The sequence below is a fragment of the Symphalangus syndactylus genome, chromosome 13 (genome assembly GCF_028878055.3).
Source record: "Symphalangus syndactylus isolate Jambi chromosome 13, NHGRI_mSymSyn1-v2.1_pri, whole genome shotgun sequence".
Classification (NCBI taxonomy): domain Eukaryota; kingdom Metazoa; phylum Chordata; class Mammalia; order Primates; family Hylobatidae; genus Symphalangus; species Symphalangus syndactylus.
The window spans coordinates 60,822,874-60,837,551 of record NC_072435.2 but is presented as its reverse complement, the minus strand read 5'-3'; the positions used below and the strand labels follow the sequence as shown (position 1 = coordinate 60,837,551).

The window sequence follows — 14,678 nt, the reverse complement described above, 5'->3', positions numbered from 1 at the left end:
TCTAGAAAGGCACTGGGAAGCACCATTGGGCAGCCCAGGCTCAGTCCAGAAATGCAAATAGGAATTAAGGTGGTGCTAGTGAATGAGGACAGGCTAGTCCTCCAGGACAAGACAAACGGGTAGTGAGAGAGGAGAAGAGCTAAAAGGCATGACATTTTGGAAAAACCATCCACCCACCCCTATAGAAAGAAAAGTACTGATGAAAAAAAGCCGTTTTCGAGGGTCAGATATAAATGCTTTTAAAATTAATACTAATTGAAGTTTTCTCACTAAAAGTTCCAAGGCAGTGGTTCTCAAATTTGAATAAGCACAAGAATCACATGGAGGGCTTTCTAAAATGCAGATTGCTAAGGCCCCAGCCCAGAATTTTTGATTAAGGAAGTCCAAGATGAAACCTGGAAACTTGTATTTCTGGCAAATTCCCAGGTGATGCTGATGCCTCAGTGTCTGAGGACCACACTATGAAAAGCAGTGCTCTAAGGTACACTACATAAAGTTGCTGGCCTGTGAATTTTAAGATCCCAGGAATATGACTTAAAGAACTGGCTGAAGAACAAAAGTCTTCATCACCCCACTTCTGCCCCCTAAAGTAAATAAATAAACAATACAAAACAACTCAACATTTCAACAACAAATAATACAATATCAAAACTTATCTGTAGAGATGTCTTTTATCAGTGAAATCATCTGTAAGCAGTGGAAAGCTCCTAATATACTTCCCTAGAGACCAACCCTCGATGATAGTGTAAGTTTCCTGTCAAATTTTTTAACAGAAGGCAAGGCATCAGCGTGGTATCATTCCTGCATTTTTACCCGCTGAGTTTTCACGGTGGAACTCCCAAATCCATATTTTAAGCAAGAAACATACACAAGCTGCTGAAGATTTTGCTGAGGTGAGGTGAAGGTTGAGTAATTCTGCAAATGTGTCCCTTTCCTCCAGTCTTTCAGATCCCTGGAGGCCTCTCCCAGGGCCTGTGGTATGGAGAGCTGGACTTGACCCTACTGTGAGAGACCCAACTTCCAAAGACTGCATCAGATGAAAGGCTCTCTATATAGACTACAGACTTGTCAGCTGGTTAAGGAGGCAAACAGAACAGTCTGCTACAAACTCCAGTCCATGTATCTGTGCTGAAAATAAAAGGAGTCTTTAGGAATCAAAGAAGAAAATATTTTTACAAAGAAATTTTATTGCATAATTCTTGTATACAATAAACATAGGAAAAGGGTTTTTAATGAAAATTCATGTCATTTTTCAAAAGTGTTGAATTGTCTGGAGAAAAATTATTACAAAGCTATCTAAGGCAAAAATAATATTTAACCTTCTAAATAAAAGATAATCCCCTTTACCATTTTTTTTGTATTTAAAGCAAGACATTTTAAACACAAGTAATACAGAGAAGTTTTCAAATTGCTATGTCATTTGCATTAAGAATTTAAATGCATCTAAGAAGTGAAGAGTTTAAACACATGGGAATGTTCTCTAATACAACAGATATTGCTGCTTTCTTCAGATCCATTCTGCTTGAATGTAAGGCTATACTTTTCGCACACCAACAGAAATCTGCATCTTCTAATGGTACAGTAAGAGCTGGAGTGCAGAGAGGGAAAGTCCCGTGCACTTCCTACGTTAAAAAAATGGCATAACTCCCACAGATCACATACACCTTGCCATACTGACTCAGTTCATTGCACTCCATATCCTGCAAAAATAAATCTAGTGTTCGACAGCTGACATTATTGCTCACTGACGTTTTAGTAATATATTTCTTTCACATAAGACAGAAATATACTGAAATTTGATACCACTTAAACCCAAAAGCAATCTGGAATTAAACCACATGCATACACCCCACTCTTTTTCAATAGATGTTGCATTTTTCTTAAAGTCGATCCTGGAAAATGTGGTAGAAGAAAAACTGGCTTTCCTTGAAACAAAGACTAAGGATTAGAAAAAGAGGGGCTTTTTCTGAGTGAAATGTTAAGCCCTACGATAAAAATGAAGGAACAATGACAATCCAGTCTCTGTGGAGAGGGAAGAGGCCTCTGATTGATCCTCCTTGTCTACCTCAACACTGTGGCCCGCGTCCTGCGGACCCCAGGGGAGGCTATCCCACAGAGCTGGAGCAGCCGAGAGGTGCTGTGTGTGCCTCTGGAGTATGGGCTGCAGGCTGTGGCAAAGCCCTGAGAGACCTATTTCTTTGGCCACCCCAACGTGGAATCCTGGGGTCACTGGGAAATACTAGGGCTTTCTCTGTGAGATTGGGAAAGACTTCTAGGATGGTCTGGACACTGATGGCTGAGGTCTGGTCTTAAATTTTACACCTCATTTCTAGAGAGACGTGAAGCCTACGAATTCCAGAGTGAACCCAGGGCCTGGGGTGAAATGTCTTGGAACCTGAGGGAGCATCTGGATGCTCAGATAGAAACCTCTTATCTGAGCATCCAGATAAGACCAGAGCTCTTCTGGAATCAAGCGTACATGACTATAAAGAGTCCACTGGGATGTCAGGCTTCTTAGAGAGGTGCTTGTAGAGAGAGATATGTAGGAATGTGGACATGGCCACACTGACGCTGTTTGTCACAGATTTTCATTCTAATTTCTTGTTGTTTCTTTAAAATTGTCAAATGTCCCTCTTTCTTTTTTTTTCTCTTAGTGCTTACAAGGAAAGCTGTGAGTCTTCATAAGCTTTCAAAGAGTTACAAAAATATATATTTTTAAACTACAATTCAAGATTAGCATCCAAAGCTACAAACAGGATGTACATTCGTCACACACCATACCACCTTCACACCTGGCTACAGCAATGTTGACTTATATCACCATCGTTTATACTGTGAAAACTTTATTGTGCACAGACTTAATGTTATAAAGCAACTGAGCAGAGCTTCTCAAAGTAAAACTAGCCGTGTTGCCACAAAGGGAAATTCTGGCTCTTGGCCCAACTCTTTCCATACCAATCAGCTAAGTCAGCCTCCTCTCTGCTTCTTTCCATTTCAGATGCCTGGGTTTTGGCCTTTGAGGCAATTAGAACCAGATCAGTTTAATTTTACAACACTGACCTCAATTGTATAGCAATATAGTGAATTTGCCCTGAGAGTATCAATACATTTTACAAATATTATGAGTCCCAGTTTACGCATGAAGAAATAGGCACAGAGAGGCTAAATGGCTTGTCCTTTGTCACACAAAAGATTATGTTGAGTATGAAACTTGAACTTTCGTTTTAGCTTTCCATGTGAATGCCCATGTCTCTCCAGAGGTCACCTGGAGCTCTGTGCACAAGGGCCACCCCACTTGGATTCTGTTTGTTACTTGTAGTGCCCTGTCAGTTTTTCTGCCCCGCACTGAATTTTTCAGTCCCCAAGACTTCATCCTTGATCTTCTCTGCTCTCTCTCATTCCTGCTGCCTTGATGAAGTGTGTTGCCCCTAATATTTTATTTTACACGGTGGAATTTATGCCCTTCCAGCTGCAGCTGCTTTTAGGTGTGGAGAGAGGGACTTATAAAAAGGTGATGGACAGACGTTCTTCTTTTTGAATTTTAGACCAAGTGGGGCTCAATATTTTACAGTTGTCTTACATTCGAATGCTGCTTTCTTTTTCTTTTCTTTTTTGACAGGCTCTCACTCTGTTGCCCAGGCTGGAGTGCAGTGGTATGAGCTCAGCTCACTGCAACCTCTGCCTCCCGAGTTCAAATGATTCTCCTGACTCATCCTCAGGAGTAGCTGGGACTACATGCCCAGCTAGTTTTTGTATTATTATTATTTTTTTTTTTTGAGATGGAGTCTCGCATTGTTGCGCAGGCTGGAGTGCAGTGGCGCGATCTCGGCTAACTGCAAGCTCCGCCTCCCGGGTTCACACCATTCTCCTGCCTCAGCCTCCCAAGTAGCTGGGACTACAGGTGCCCACCACCACGGCTGGCTAATTTTTTGTATTTTTAGTAGAGACGGGGTTTCACCATGTTAGCCAGGATGGTCTCGATCTCCTGACCTCGTGATCCGCCCGCCTCGGCCTCCCAAAGTGCTGGGATTACAGGCATGAGCCATTGCACTGGGCCTCCAATGCTTTCAATGGAAAATATAATAAAGGCCTAACAGTGAGGTAATGTTTACTTCTCTGCCACAACACTCAGTATGCCCCTTTGGATCTGGCAACAATTTAACATAAGGAAAGACTTTGGACCTTCACACCCTTTCAGTGAGAAAACAAAAATGACGTTAGCTCAAACTTTCCACAAAGCTGAGCAATTTCATTAAGACATCACTCCATCCTTATCTTAGGTGGGTCTGTGCAAAGGCCTCAAGGCCATGTGTCTTGCAGGTCTCCATGCCCTGCACTGCCCAGCTCTGGTCTCTACACTGCAGAGGAGATCTCTATTTTCATGTTTGAAGACCATGAACCCTCTGCTTCTGAATCAAAGGGGGAAAAACTGCAAAAGAAGCCATGTGCTCAAAGAAAAGAATGCCAAAGGGTATAAGTGGCTTGTGAAGAAGTTTCACAAAGCTGTCTCCATTTGCTAAAGCTATAAACAGTTCTTGATCTAGTCAATAGCAAAATACATGGATGGCCAGGGCTTCTGTTTAAGCAAAAGAAGAAAAAATATCAATAGCACAAAACTGCCCTTATAGTTTTTGAAAAAATATATCTATTAAGATAACAATTTTCATTTTTTTAATAAGCTGTGCATTAAGTACACTTTGTTTCCATCACTCTCCATTACTCTAGAGCTCCGCTTTGTCTGCCTGGGCTGGGCTGGCGACCCCACTGCCTCCCTCGGCGGCACCACTGCTATCCGCAGGTGTGAAAGACAAGGCAGCCGAATTTATGCAGTATCTTTTCCCAGTTGGACGAGGCCCATCATCAAAAATGTGCCCCAGGTGAGCACCACACTGAAAGAGAAGAACAAAACGTCAGGGAAAAGCATGTACAAAGCAAGCTTTGAGAGGAATTCACATTAAGCAGTTTAAATGGATGACCAGCCTGTAGAGAAATGAAGGAAACCATCGTGGATGATTTCTAATCCGCCTGTCAATAGCCGCAAAGATGGTTTCTGGCAGGCTTTGCGCCACATGCTGAGAATAAAAAACACTAGAATTGTGCATATCAGAAATCATTTAGGAGCCACTGTATTTTTTAATCTGTGAAGTCTCTCAGCCAGCTGAAAAATGACTGCAGTAATTTTATGAATCAAGTTGACCCTTGATCTTCCCTTGTAAGAAACATGGCAGCATAAAATCTTTCCCCCTGGCATTACTTTTGGCTTTGGATGGGTGGGTTTCAGATATGCAGAAGTCCACTGAAAAGATACTGTTTAACTGGCCATGACAGAGGTGATGTTTGCTTTCATGGGCAGTAAAACTTAACATCAGACAAGCATTGGATGTTCTTGGAACCCAGCGAAGCAATGGCAAGGCTCAATAGATTTATGTCACAGTCACCAGGGCTGCAAATGTAGCAAAAGGAGGCATCTCTAGCATACACAATTGTTTTTTTCCTGGATTCCAACAAGTCGAGTGTCATGCTGGCTTCTTTATCCAAATGAACTATAATATAAAGAAAAGGAATACGCTGTTTAGCTAAAATCAATTTTACTGACTATTCAAAAAGCTGAGGAAGAAGAGACCTAAGGTCTAGACAGAGGCAGAAGGAACATCATGTTGGTGTTTGAGAGAAATCCAGCCCAGAGAAAGTTTCTCCAAAAAGGCTGGCTCAGTGAATACCCCTACACTAACTGCGTTGATGCTGGGTACAGCTGCAGGAGATGAAAGTACATGTCACACTTAGATATCTACTACCCTTTTCCATCAGGGATGGGGCAAACGAGATGGAGACACTGGTGCACCATATTCAAGCAGGCTGTGAAAATCCATCATTTATCATGGAACAAAGAAACCAAAGCCTGAAGTAAATGACTTCCATTCATCCGCTTATTAATGGAGTGCCTGCTAAAACCAGGCACTGTTTTAGACTCTGGAGTACAGGCAACAATCCCTGGCCTCGTAGAGCTTACATTCTAGTGGGAGACACAGAGAGTACACAAGAAAACAAGTGAACTATAAAGCATGGAAGGTAGAAAGCAATGCTAAGGGAGGAAAAAAGGAAGGTGATATGAAATGTTAGACAGGGTGGTCAGAAGAGGCCTACCTGGGGTGACTTTGGAATAAGGACCTGGAAGAAGTGTATCTCTAGGGGAGGGCATTTCGAGGAGAGGGAAGAGTCAAGATTTAGGTAAGAGTATGAGAGAAAAAGCATATCAATGATTTGTTAACTCTCACTGTGCTGGTTTGGTGTATAAAACACAAGTTTCAAGGAAAGAGTATGAATTGACAGGGGACTGGGGCTGAGATACCAAATGGAGATGAAGAGAGAAAAAGGAGAGAAAGTGCTCATTACAATGAAAAGCACTAGAATCTTAGTTTCCCTGTTGAACATGCTAAGCTCAATTCTCAAGTATTCCCTAGTTATTAATAAATAGTAGAAATAGCAAATTTGACTGTATGGCACTTCCATGTTAAAAGTGCATTCTCATTTCACTGCCAGCAAACTCTGTCAGTTTATTAAAGAGCTAAAAATGAACCCTGAACTGATTTGATCTATTGCCTAGAAAATATGAAACAGGCCTAAAAAGCAAATCTTGTATTATTTTACCACATTCTATGCAGGTTTAGGTAATATCAAGGCTGACAGCTCAGATTGCTTTTCCTTTCTATAAACAATTGATGCCAAACTTTTAGGCATCCACAGCTAAGATGAACCAGTAAAAATACATATGCTTGCCCAATGGACACAGGAAAACACCCACTTCTGCCTGCCAAAATAGTCAAGGTGCTGTCCAACAGGAACCAGTGCTCTCGGTGACCAGTGTGTGTGCACAATTACTGATCTCAGATGCAGCTCCAGCACTTGGATCACTTGGCATTTAAGAGATGAAGTTTTCATATATCTAAAAGCCTTAGGGGTGTGTGTGTGTGTGTGTGTGTGTGTGTGTGTGTGTGTGTGTGTGTTTAATGAGAGAATGCAGCTATCTGGGAAAAATAAATGATATTGCCTTTGCTAATAATCTCTTGAGCATCTTTAGAAAATATTTCTATGTATTCTACACCAAAAATAAAGCATAGTGAGGATATATTTGAAGGTGTTTAAGAATGAGTTATATGATCTTAATTTCCCAAATCATATTTTAAAAATCTAAATTACAATAATTGAGTCTGTTGAACTGGGTGAGTTTTCAACCTGTAGTTTCATTTGCTAATCTGGAACTAGTATTCTGGTTAAATAGAAAGGTAAACATTGATTCTAGGTGTGTCCCTATTCCAAGGCAAAAAAAAAAAAAAAAAAAAAAAAAGCAGTGAGGAAGAGAAATTATAGCTAGAAAAAGACAATGAAAACTATTTGCTAATAAATATATGGGTTGAGGATGGGGGTAGAAAAATTCTCAGAAACGGTTTGAGTCCCCTGAAAGTGATAGTTATGGCTTCATCATACTTGCCACAAGGTATTCTGGAAGAGTCACAGCAGCCTTAGGTTACTGAGGGAGAAGCATCATCTCAAAACATAGAAAGGTGTTCATCTGTATCTGTGGCACCACATACATGCCCACCCCAATGCCGGCAAAGCCATTTGTCTGAGGGAAGCCTAACCATGCAGTGCCATTCGAGCCTCCTCCCAGGTAAACCTAGTCTCCCAGAAAGGACCGTTACCCGGTTTCTTTGAAAAGCGCACAAGCCTTGAAGGCTCCTCCCTGAGAGGATGCGCGTGGAGCCCATTCTTTGCAACTTCTAGCCCTGGGAAAGCTGGGAGGATAAATGGAAGTTGCCAGAGAAGCATTGTTTCTTTAGCTGCCTGCAAGTTCTGCCTCCCAGGCCCCAGCCAACTGGCAATGTGTTGGGGTCTCTCAGCACAACTGGTTGTAACTGAAACAAACTGGTTGCTCGATGAAGAAATCTCTGAGACCTGCTGTTAATGATTTATTTGGGGATAGAATCTTTAGTGTGCATTTTGAATGTTGTTTTTAATGGTTATGTGTTTCTTTATTTCACAGGTAAATGTACCTGAATATTCTGGTCTTCATTCTGAAGAGCATCAGATGATTGTTCAAGAGAAAAAATTTGAATTCTCACAAGAATCCTTTATCACCTAAGCCTCCCATTCAGAAAAGCTGGCAACAAAAGAACCTGCAGAGAACCAAGGGAAAGGACCCCCTAAAATAAATGTTTGAGCATCAAATTTAACATAATTCCTTAAAATCTGACTGCAGTTCTCAATTGTATACATAAGAAACACAAATAGTGTATTCAACACAGTTACATTTTTCTGCACTGATGTACTTCCCACTGTCTTAGAGGTTTTTCTCCTAGCTATTCCTAGGATGTTTGGGCTTTATTATTGTCATTTTCTCTTAAGTGTTTGATCTATGAAATGAAGCATTTTCAAAGCAGAGCTTTTACACTTGGGCACATGGGGCAGGATGGGAAAAGTTTTAAGAAGAAAAGCAATTTACTTTGCCAGTAGTATTCTGTTTTCTCCCACTGTTATTGAAGACACTTGTGTGTAAGTGGGGGCTTTTTTTCCTCTGTGCTTGTGATATTAATCTTTTGCCAAGGAAATGACTGTGAAGTCACCAGTTTAGCATTATGATTTTACTGAAAGATCAAGAAAAAGAGAGATGGGCTGTGAGTCTGAAGCCCTATTGTAACACATGTGTATCTTTAATCATCAGCAATATGTGAGTTGTCATCTGTAGAAGATTAATAAGGTTTGGGGTTTTTACCAAAAACTGCTTAACTTTTGAAAAATACTTTCTATTGGAGCATATTTACCTTTCTGTTCATTTGGCTGACTTGGAACAAATTAATAATGATCTCAAACAAACTTAAGGGACTATACCATAGACTCAAGCAGTAATAGCAGCACTCATAAATAGACTCCAACGTGGGTAAATTCAGAGATCTGATGGTTTCCTTAAAAAAAATTACAAAATGTTAAGTGATTTATTAGTCTCCCATTTGCTCCAGCTGGAGAATTTTGATCTGAAGAAGGAAGAATTCCCCAGGTATTCTAGAAGGAACTTACTTCACTGAACTGCAGGTTAAACTGTGGAAATCTTACCTCTTTGCACTGAATTTAAACTCCTGACAAAGCGTTGCTTAACAGGCTGGGGTTGGAGGATTAGGGAGAGGCTGTCAAATAATTATTCGTAGCAGTTAGTGAAACTGGAATAGAAGCAATGTATTTTACCACTAGTTGAAAATATAAATTAAATTAAGGAAAATTGTTTATAGCTGAAAATTGTTACAAGACGGCTGCAGCTGGAGGGAAAATACATGTGCCCACCAAAGCGAGTAAATTTAAGATGAAGATCCTCTTTGGAAGAGATAACTGAAATGTAATTCCTCAATTCAGTAGGTGGAATAACAAAAGAGAACAAATAAAATTGCAACAAAAATCAGAATATAACAGGGTACCCACAAGCAACAATTATAATGAAGACAGTGAAGAATCTCTCCGACCCTTGCTTGTTTTCAGTGCTGTCAATGCAAAGATTAGGCAGTGTGCTGTTTCCTACACAACAATTCTTTTAGAAGAACCTCACTGCAAGACTTCTAGAAAAAGTGGTGACAGGACTGAACCAATCTTAACTCTCTCAGTAAATCTTTACTAAAAACATTATCTGAGAAGTCACTGGACACATGGATAAACATGTACTGTAAAGAGGTGGTAGGCTACTGGCTCCCAATGAATCTACAATTCCTATGCAAATATGAGGCCTAATTCACTGCATGCATGGTGTCATCCCTACCACAATTTTTTTTAAAAAAGGATCCTAGGCACTAAAGTGAGAATTAGGTAGGAACCAAAAGAACAATGAAATATTGCCAAGGGTGGAGCCAAGATGGCCGAATAGGAACAGCTCCGGTCTCCAGCTCCCAGCCCCAGCGACACAGAAGACAGGTGATTTCTGCATTTCTGCTTGAGGTACCGGTTTCATCTCACTAGGGAGTGCCTAACAGTGGGTTCAGGACAGTCGGTGAAGCGCACTGTGCGCGAGCCGAAGCAGGGCGAGGCATTGCCTCACTCGGGAAGCGCAAGGGGTCAGGGAGTTCCCTTTCCTAGTCAAAGAAAGGGGAAACAGACGGCACCTGGAATATCGGGTCAGTCCCACCCTAATACTGCGCTTTTCCAACGGGCCTGGAAAACGGCACACTAGGAGATTGTGTCCCGCACCTGGCTCGGAGGGTCCTATGCCCACAGAGTCTTGCTGATTGCTAGCACAGCAGTCTGAGATCACGCTGCAAGGCGGCAACGAGGCTGGGGGAGGGGCGCCCGCCATTGCCCAGGCTTGCTTAGGTAAACAAAGCAGCCAGGAAGCTCGAACTGGGTGGAGCCCACCGCAGCTCAAGGAGGCCTGCCTGCCTCTGTAGGCTCCACCTCTGGGGGCAGGGCACAGACAACCAAAAACTCAGCGAGAACCTCCACAGCCTTAAATGTCCCTGTCTGACTGACAGCTTTGAAGAGAGTAGTGGTTCTCCCAGCACGCAGCTGGAGATCTGAGAACGGACAGACTGCCTCCTAAAGTGGGTCCCTCACCCCTGAGCAGCCTAACTGGGAGGCACCCCCCCAGTAGGGACAGACTGACACCTCATTCAACCGGGTACTCCTCTGAGACAAAACTTTCAGAGGAACTATCAGACAGCTGAATTTGTGGTCTCATGAAAATCCACTGTTCTGCAGCCACCGGTGCTGACACCCAGCCAAACAGGGTCTGGAGTGGACCTCTAGTAAACTCCAACAGACCTGCAGCTGAGGGTCTTGTCTGGTAGAAGGAAAATTAACAAACAGAAAGGACATCCACACCAAAAACCCATCTGTACATCACCATCATCGAAGACAAAAAGTAGACAAAACCACAAAGATGGGGAAAAAACAGACCAAAAAAACTGGAAACTCTAAAAAACAGAGCACCTCTCCTCCTCCAAAGGAACGCAGTTCCTCACCAGCAACGGAACAAAGCTGGATGGAGGATGACTTTGATGAGTTGAGAGAAGAAGGCTTCAGACGATCAAACTACTCTGAGCTACGAGAGGAAATTCAAAACAATAGCAAAGAAGTTAAAAACTTTGAAAAAAAATTAGAAGAATGGATAACTAGAATAACCAATGGAGAGAAGGGCTTAAAGGAGATGATGGAGCTGAAAGCCAAGTTTTGAGAACTACGCGAAGAATGCAGAAGCCTCAGTAGCAGATGCGATCAACTGGAAGAAAGGGTATCGCTGATAGAAGATGAAATGAATGAAATGAAGAGAGAAGGGAAGTTTAGAGAAAAAAGAATAAAAAGAAATGAACAAAGCCTCCAAGAAATTTGGGACTATGTGAAAAGACCAAACCTACGTCTGATTGGTGTACCTGAAAATGATGGGGAGAATGGAACCAAGTTGGAAAACACTCTGCAAGATATTATCCAGGAGAACTTCCCCAATCTAGCAAGGCAGGCCAGCATTCAGATTCAGGAAATACAGAGAACGCCACAAAGATACTCCTCGAGAAGGGCAACTCCAAGACACATAATTGTCAGATTCACCAAAGTTGAAATGAAGGAAAAAATGTTAAGGGCAGCCAGAGAGAAAGGTCGGGTTACCCACAAAGGGAAGCCCATCAGACTAACAGCTGATCTCTCAGCAGAAACTCTACAAGCCAGAAGAGAGTGGGGGCCGATATTCAACATTCTTAAAGAAAAGAATTTTCAACCCAGAATTTCCTATCCCGCCAAACTAAGCTTCATAAGTGAAGGAGAAATAAAATTCTTTACAGACAAGCAAACGCTGAGTGATTTTGTCACCACCAGGCCTGCCCTAAAAGAGCTCCTGAAGGAAGCACTAAACATGGAAAGGAACAACCGGTACCAGCCCCTGCAAAAACATGCCAAATTGTAAAGACCATCGAGGCTAGGAAGAAACTATAGCAACTAACGAGCAAAATAACCAACTAACATCATAATGACAGGATCAGATTCACACATAACAATATTCACGTTAAATGTAAATGGGCTAAATGCTCCAATCAAAAGACACAGACTGGCAAACTGGATAAGGAGTCAGGACCCATCAGTGTGCTGTGTTCAGGAAACCCATCTCACGTGCAGAGACACACATAGACTCAAAATAAAGGGATGGAGGAAGATCTATCAAGCAACTGGAAAACAAAAAAAGGCAGGGGTTGCAATCCTAGTCTCTGATAAAATAGACTTTAAACCAACAAAGATCAAAAGAGACAAAGAAGGCCATTACATAATGGTAAAGGGATCAATTCAACAAGAAGAGCTAACTATCCTAAATATATATGCACCCAACACAGGAGCACCCAGATTCATAAAGCAAGTCCTCAGTGACCTACAAAGGGACTTAAACTCTCACACAATAATAATGGGAGATTTTAACACCCCACTGTCAGCATTAGACAGATCAACGAGACAGAAAGTTAATAAGGATATCCAGGAATTGAACTCAGCTCTACATAAAGTGGACCTAATAGACATCTACAGAACTCTCCACCCCAAATCAACAGAATATACATTTTTTTCAGCACCACACCACACCTATTCCAAAATTGACCACATAGTTGGAAGTAAAGCTCTTCTCAGCAAATGTAAAAGAACAGAGATTATAACAAACTGTCTCTCAGACCACAGTGCAATCAAACTAGAACTCAGGATTAAGAAACTCAGTCAAAACCGCTCAACTACATGGAAACTGAACAACCTGCTCCTGAATGACTATTGGGTACATAATGAAATGAAGGCAGAAATAAAGATGTTCTTTGAAACCAACGAGAATAAAGACACAACATACCAGAATCTCTGGGACACGTTCAAAGCAGTGTGTAGAGGGAAATTTATAGCACTAAATGACCACAAGAGAAAGCAGGAAAGATCCAAAATTGACACCCTAACATCACAATTAAAAGAACTAGCAAAGCAAGAGCAAACACATTCAAAAGCTAGCAGAAGGCTAGAAATAACTAAAATCAGAGCAGAACTGAAGGAAATAGAGACACAAAAAACCCTTCAAAAAATTAATGAATCCAGGAGCTGGTTTTTTGAAAAGATCAACAAAATTGATGGACCGCTAGCAAGACTAATAAAGAAGAAAAGAGAGAAGAATCAAATAGATGCAATAAAAAACAAAAAAGGGGATATCACCACCGATCCCACAGAAATACAATCTACCATCAGAGAATACTACAAACACCTCTATGCAAATAAACTAGAAAATCTAGAAGAAATGGATAAATTCCTCAACAAATACACCCTCCCAAGACTAAACCAGGAAGAAGTTGAATCTCTGAATAGACCAATAACAGGTTCTGAAATTGTGGCAATAATCAATAGCTTACCAACCAAAAAGAGTCCAGGACCTGATGGATTCACAGCTGAATTCTACCAGAGGTACAAGGAGGAACTGGTACCATTCCTTCTGAAACTATTCCAATCGATAGAAAAAGAGGGAATCCTCCCTAACACATTTTACGAAGCCAGCATCGTCCTGATACCAAAACCTGGCAGAGACATAACCAAAAAAGAGAATTTCAGACCAATATCCTTGATGAACATTGATGCAAAAATCCTCAATAAAATACTGGCAAACCGAATCCAGCAGCACATCAAAAAGCTTATCCACCATGATCAAGTGGGCTTCATCCCTGGGATGCAAGGCTGGTTCAACATACGCAAATCAATAAATGTAATCCAGCATATAAACAGAACCAAAGACAAAAACCACATGATTATCTCAATAGATGCAGAAAAGGCCTTTGACAAAATTCAACAACCCTTCATGCTAAAAACTCTCAATAAATTAGGTATTGATGGGACGTATCTCAAAATAATAAGAGCTATCTACGACAAACCCACAGCCAATATCATACTGAATGGGCAAAAACTGGAAGCATTCCCTCTGAAAACTGGCACAAGACAGGGATGCCCTCTCTCACCGCTCCTATTCAACATAGTGCTGGAAGTTCTGGCCAGAGCAATCAGGCAGGAGAAGGAAATAAAGGGTATTCAATTAGGAAAAGAGGAAGTCAAATTGTCCCTGTTTGCAGATGACATGATTGTATATCTAGAAAACCCCATTGTCTCAGCCCAAAATCTCCTTAAGCTGATTAGCAACTTCAGCAAAGTCTCAGGATACAAAATTAATGTACAAAAATCACAAGCATTCTTGTACACCAATAACAGACAAACAGAGAGCCAAATCATGAGTGAACTCCCATTCACAATTGCTTCAAAGAGAATAAAATACCTAGGAATCCAACTTACAAGGGATGTGAAGGACCTCTTCAAGGAGAACTACAAACCACTGCTCAATGAAATAAAAGAGGATACAAACAAATGGAAGAACATTCCATGCTCATGGGTTGGAAGAATCAATATCGTGAAAATGGCCATACTGCCCAAGGTAATTTATAGATTCAATGCCATCCCCATCAAGCTACCAATGACTTTCTTCACAGAATTGGAAAAAACTACTTTAAAGTTCATATGGAACCAAAAAAGAGCCCGCATCGCCAAGTCAATCCTAAGCCAAAAGAACAAAGCTGGAGGCATCACGCTACCTGACTTTAAACTATACTACAAGGCTACAGTAACCAAAACAGCATGGTACTGGTACCACAACAGAGACA

The 14,678-nt window shown here is 41.3% G+C and overlaps 1 protein-coding gene across 2 annotated transcripts in view; it reads right to left on the bottom strand.

Moving 5' to 3' along the window:
• Nucleotides 1-1,158: 1,158 nt before the first annotated feature.
• Nucleotides 1,159-14,678, bottom strand: part of MSRB3 (methionine sulfoxide reductase B3) — a 201,004-nt gene continuing 187,484 nt past the window's right edge. For both annotated transcript variants that reach the window (XM_055237083.2, XM_055237084.2), the window contains one exon: nt 1,159-4,889. In XM_055237083.2, coding sequence (XP_055093058.1) covers nt 4,722-4,889 — 168 coding nt within the window. In that variant the 3' untranslated portion in view covers nt 1,159-4,721. The remainder of the gene's footprint in view (nt 4,890-14,678) is intronic.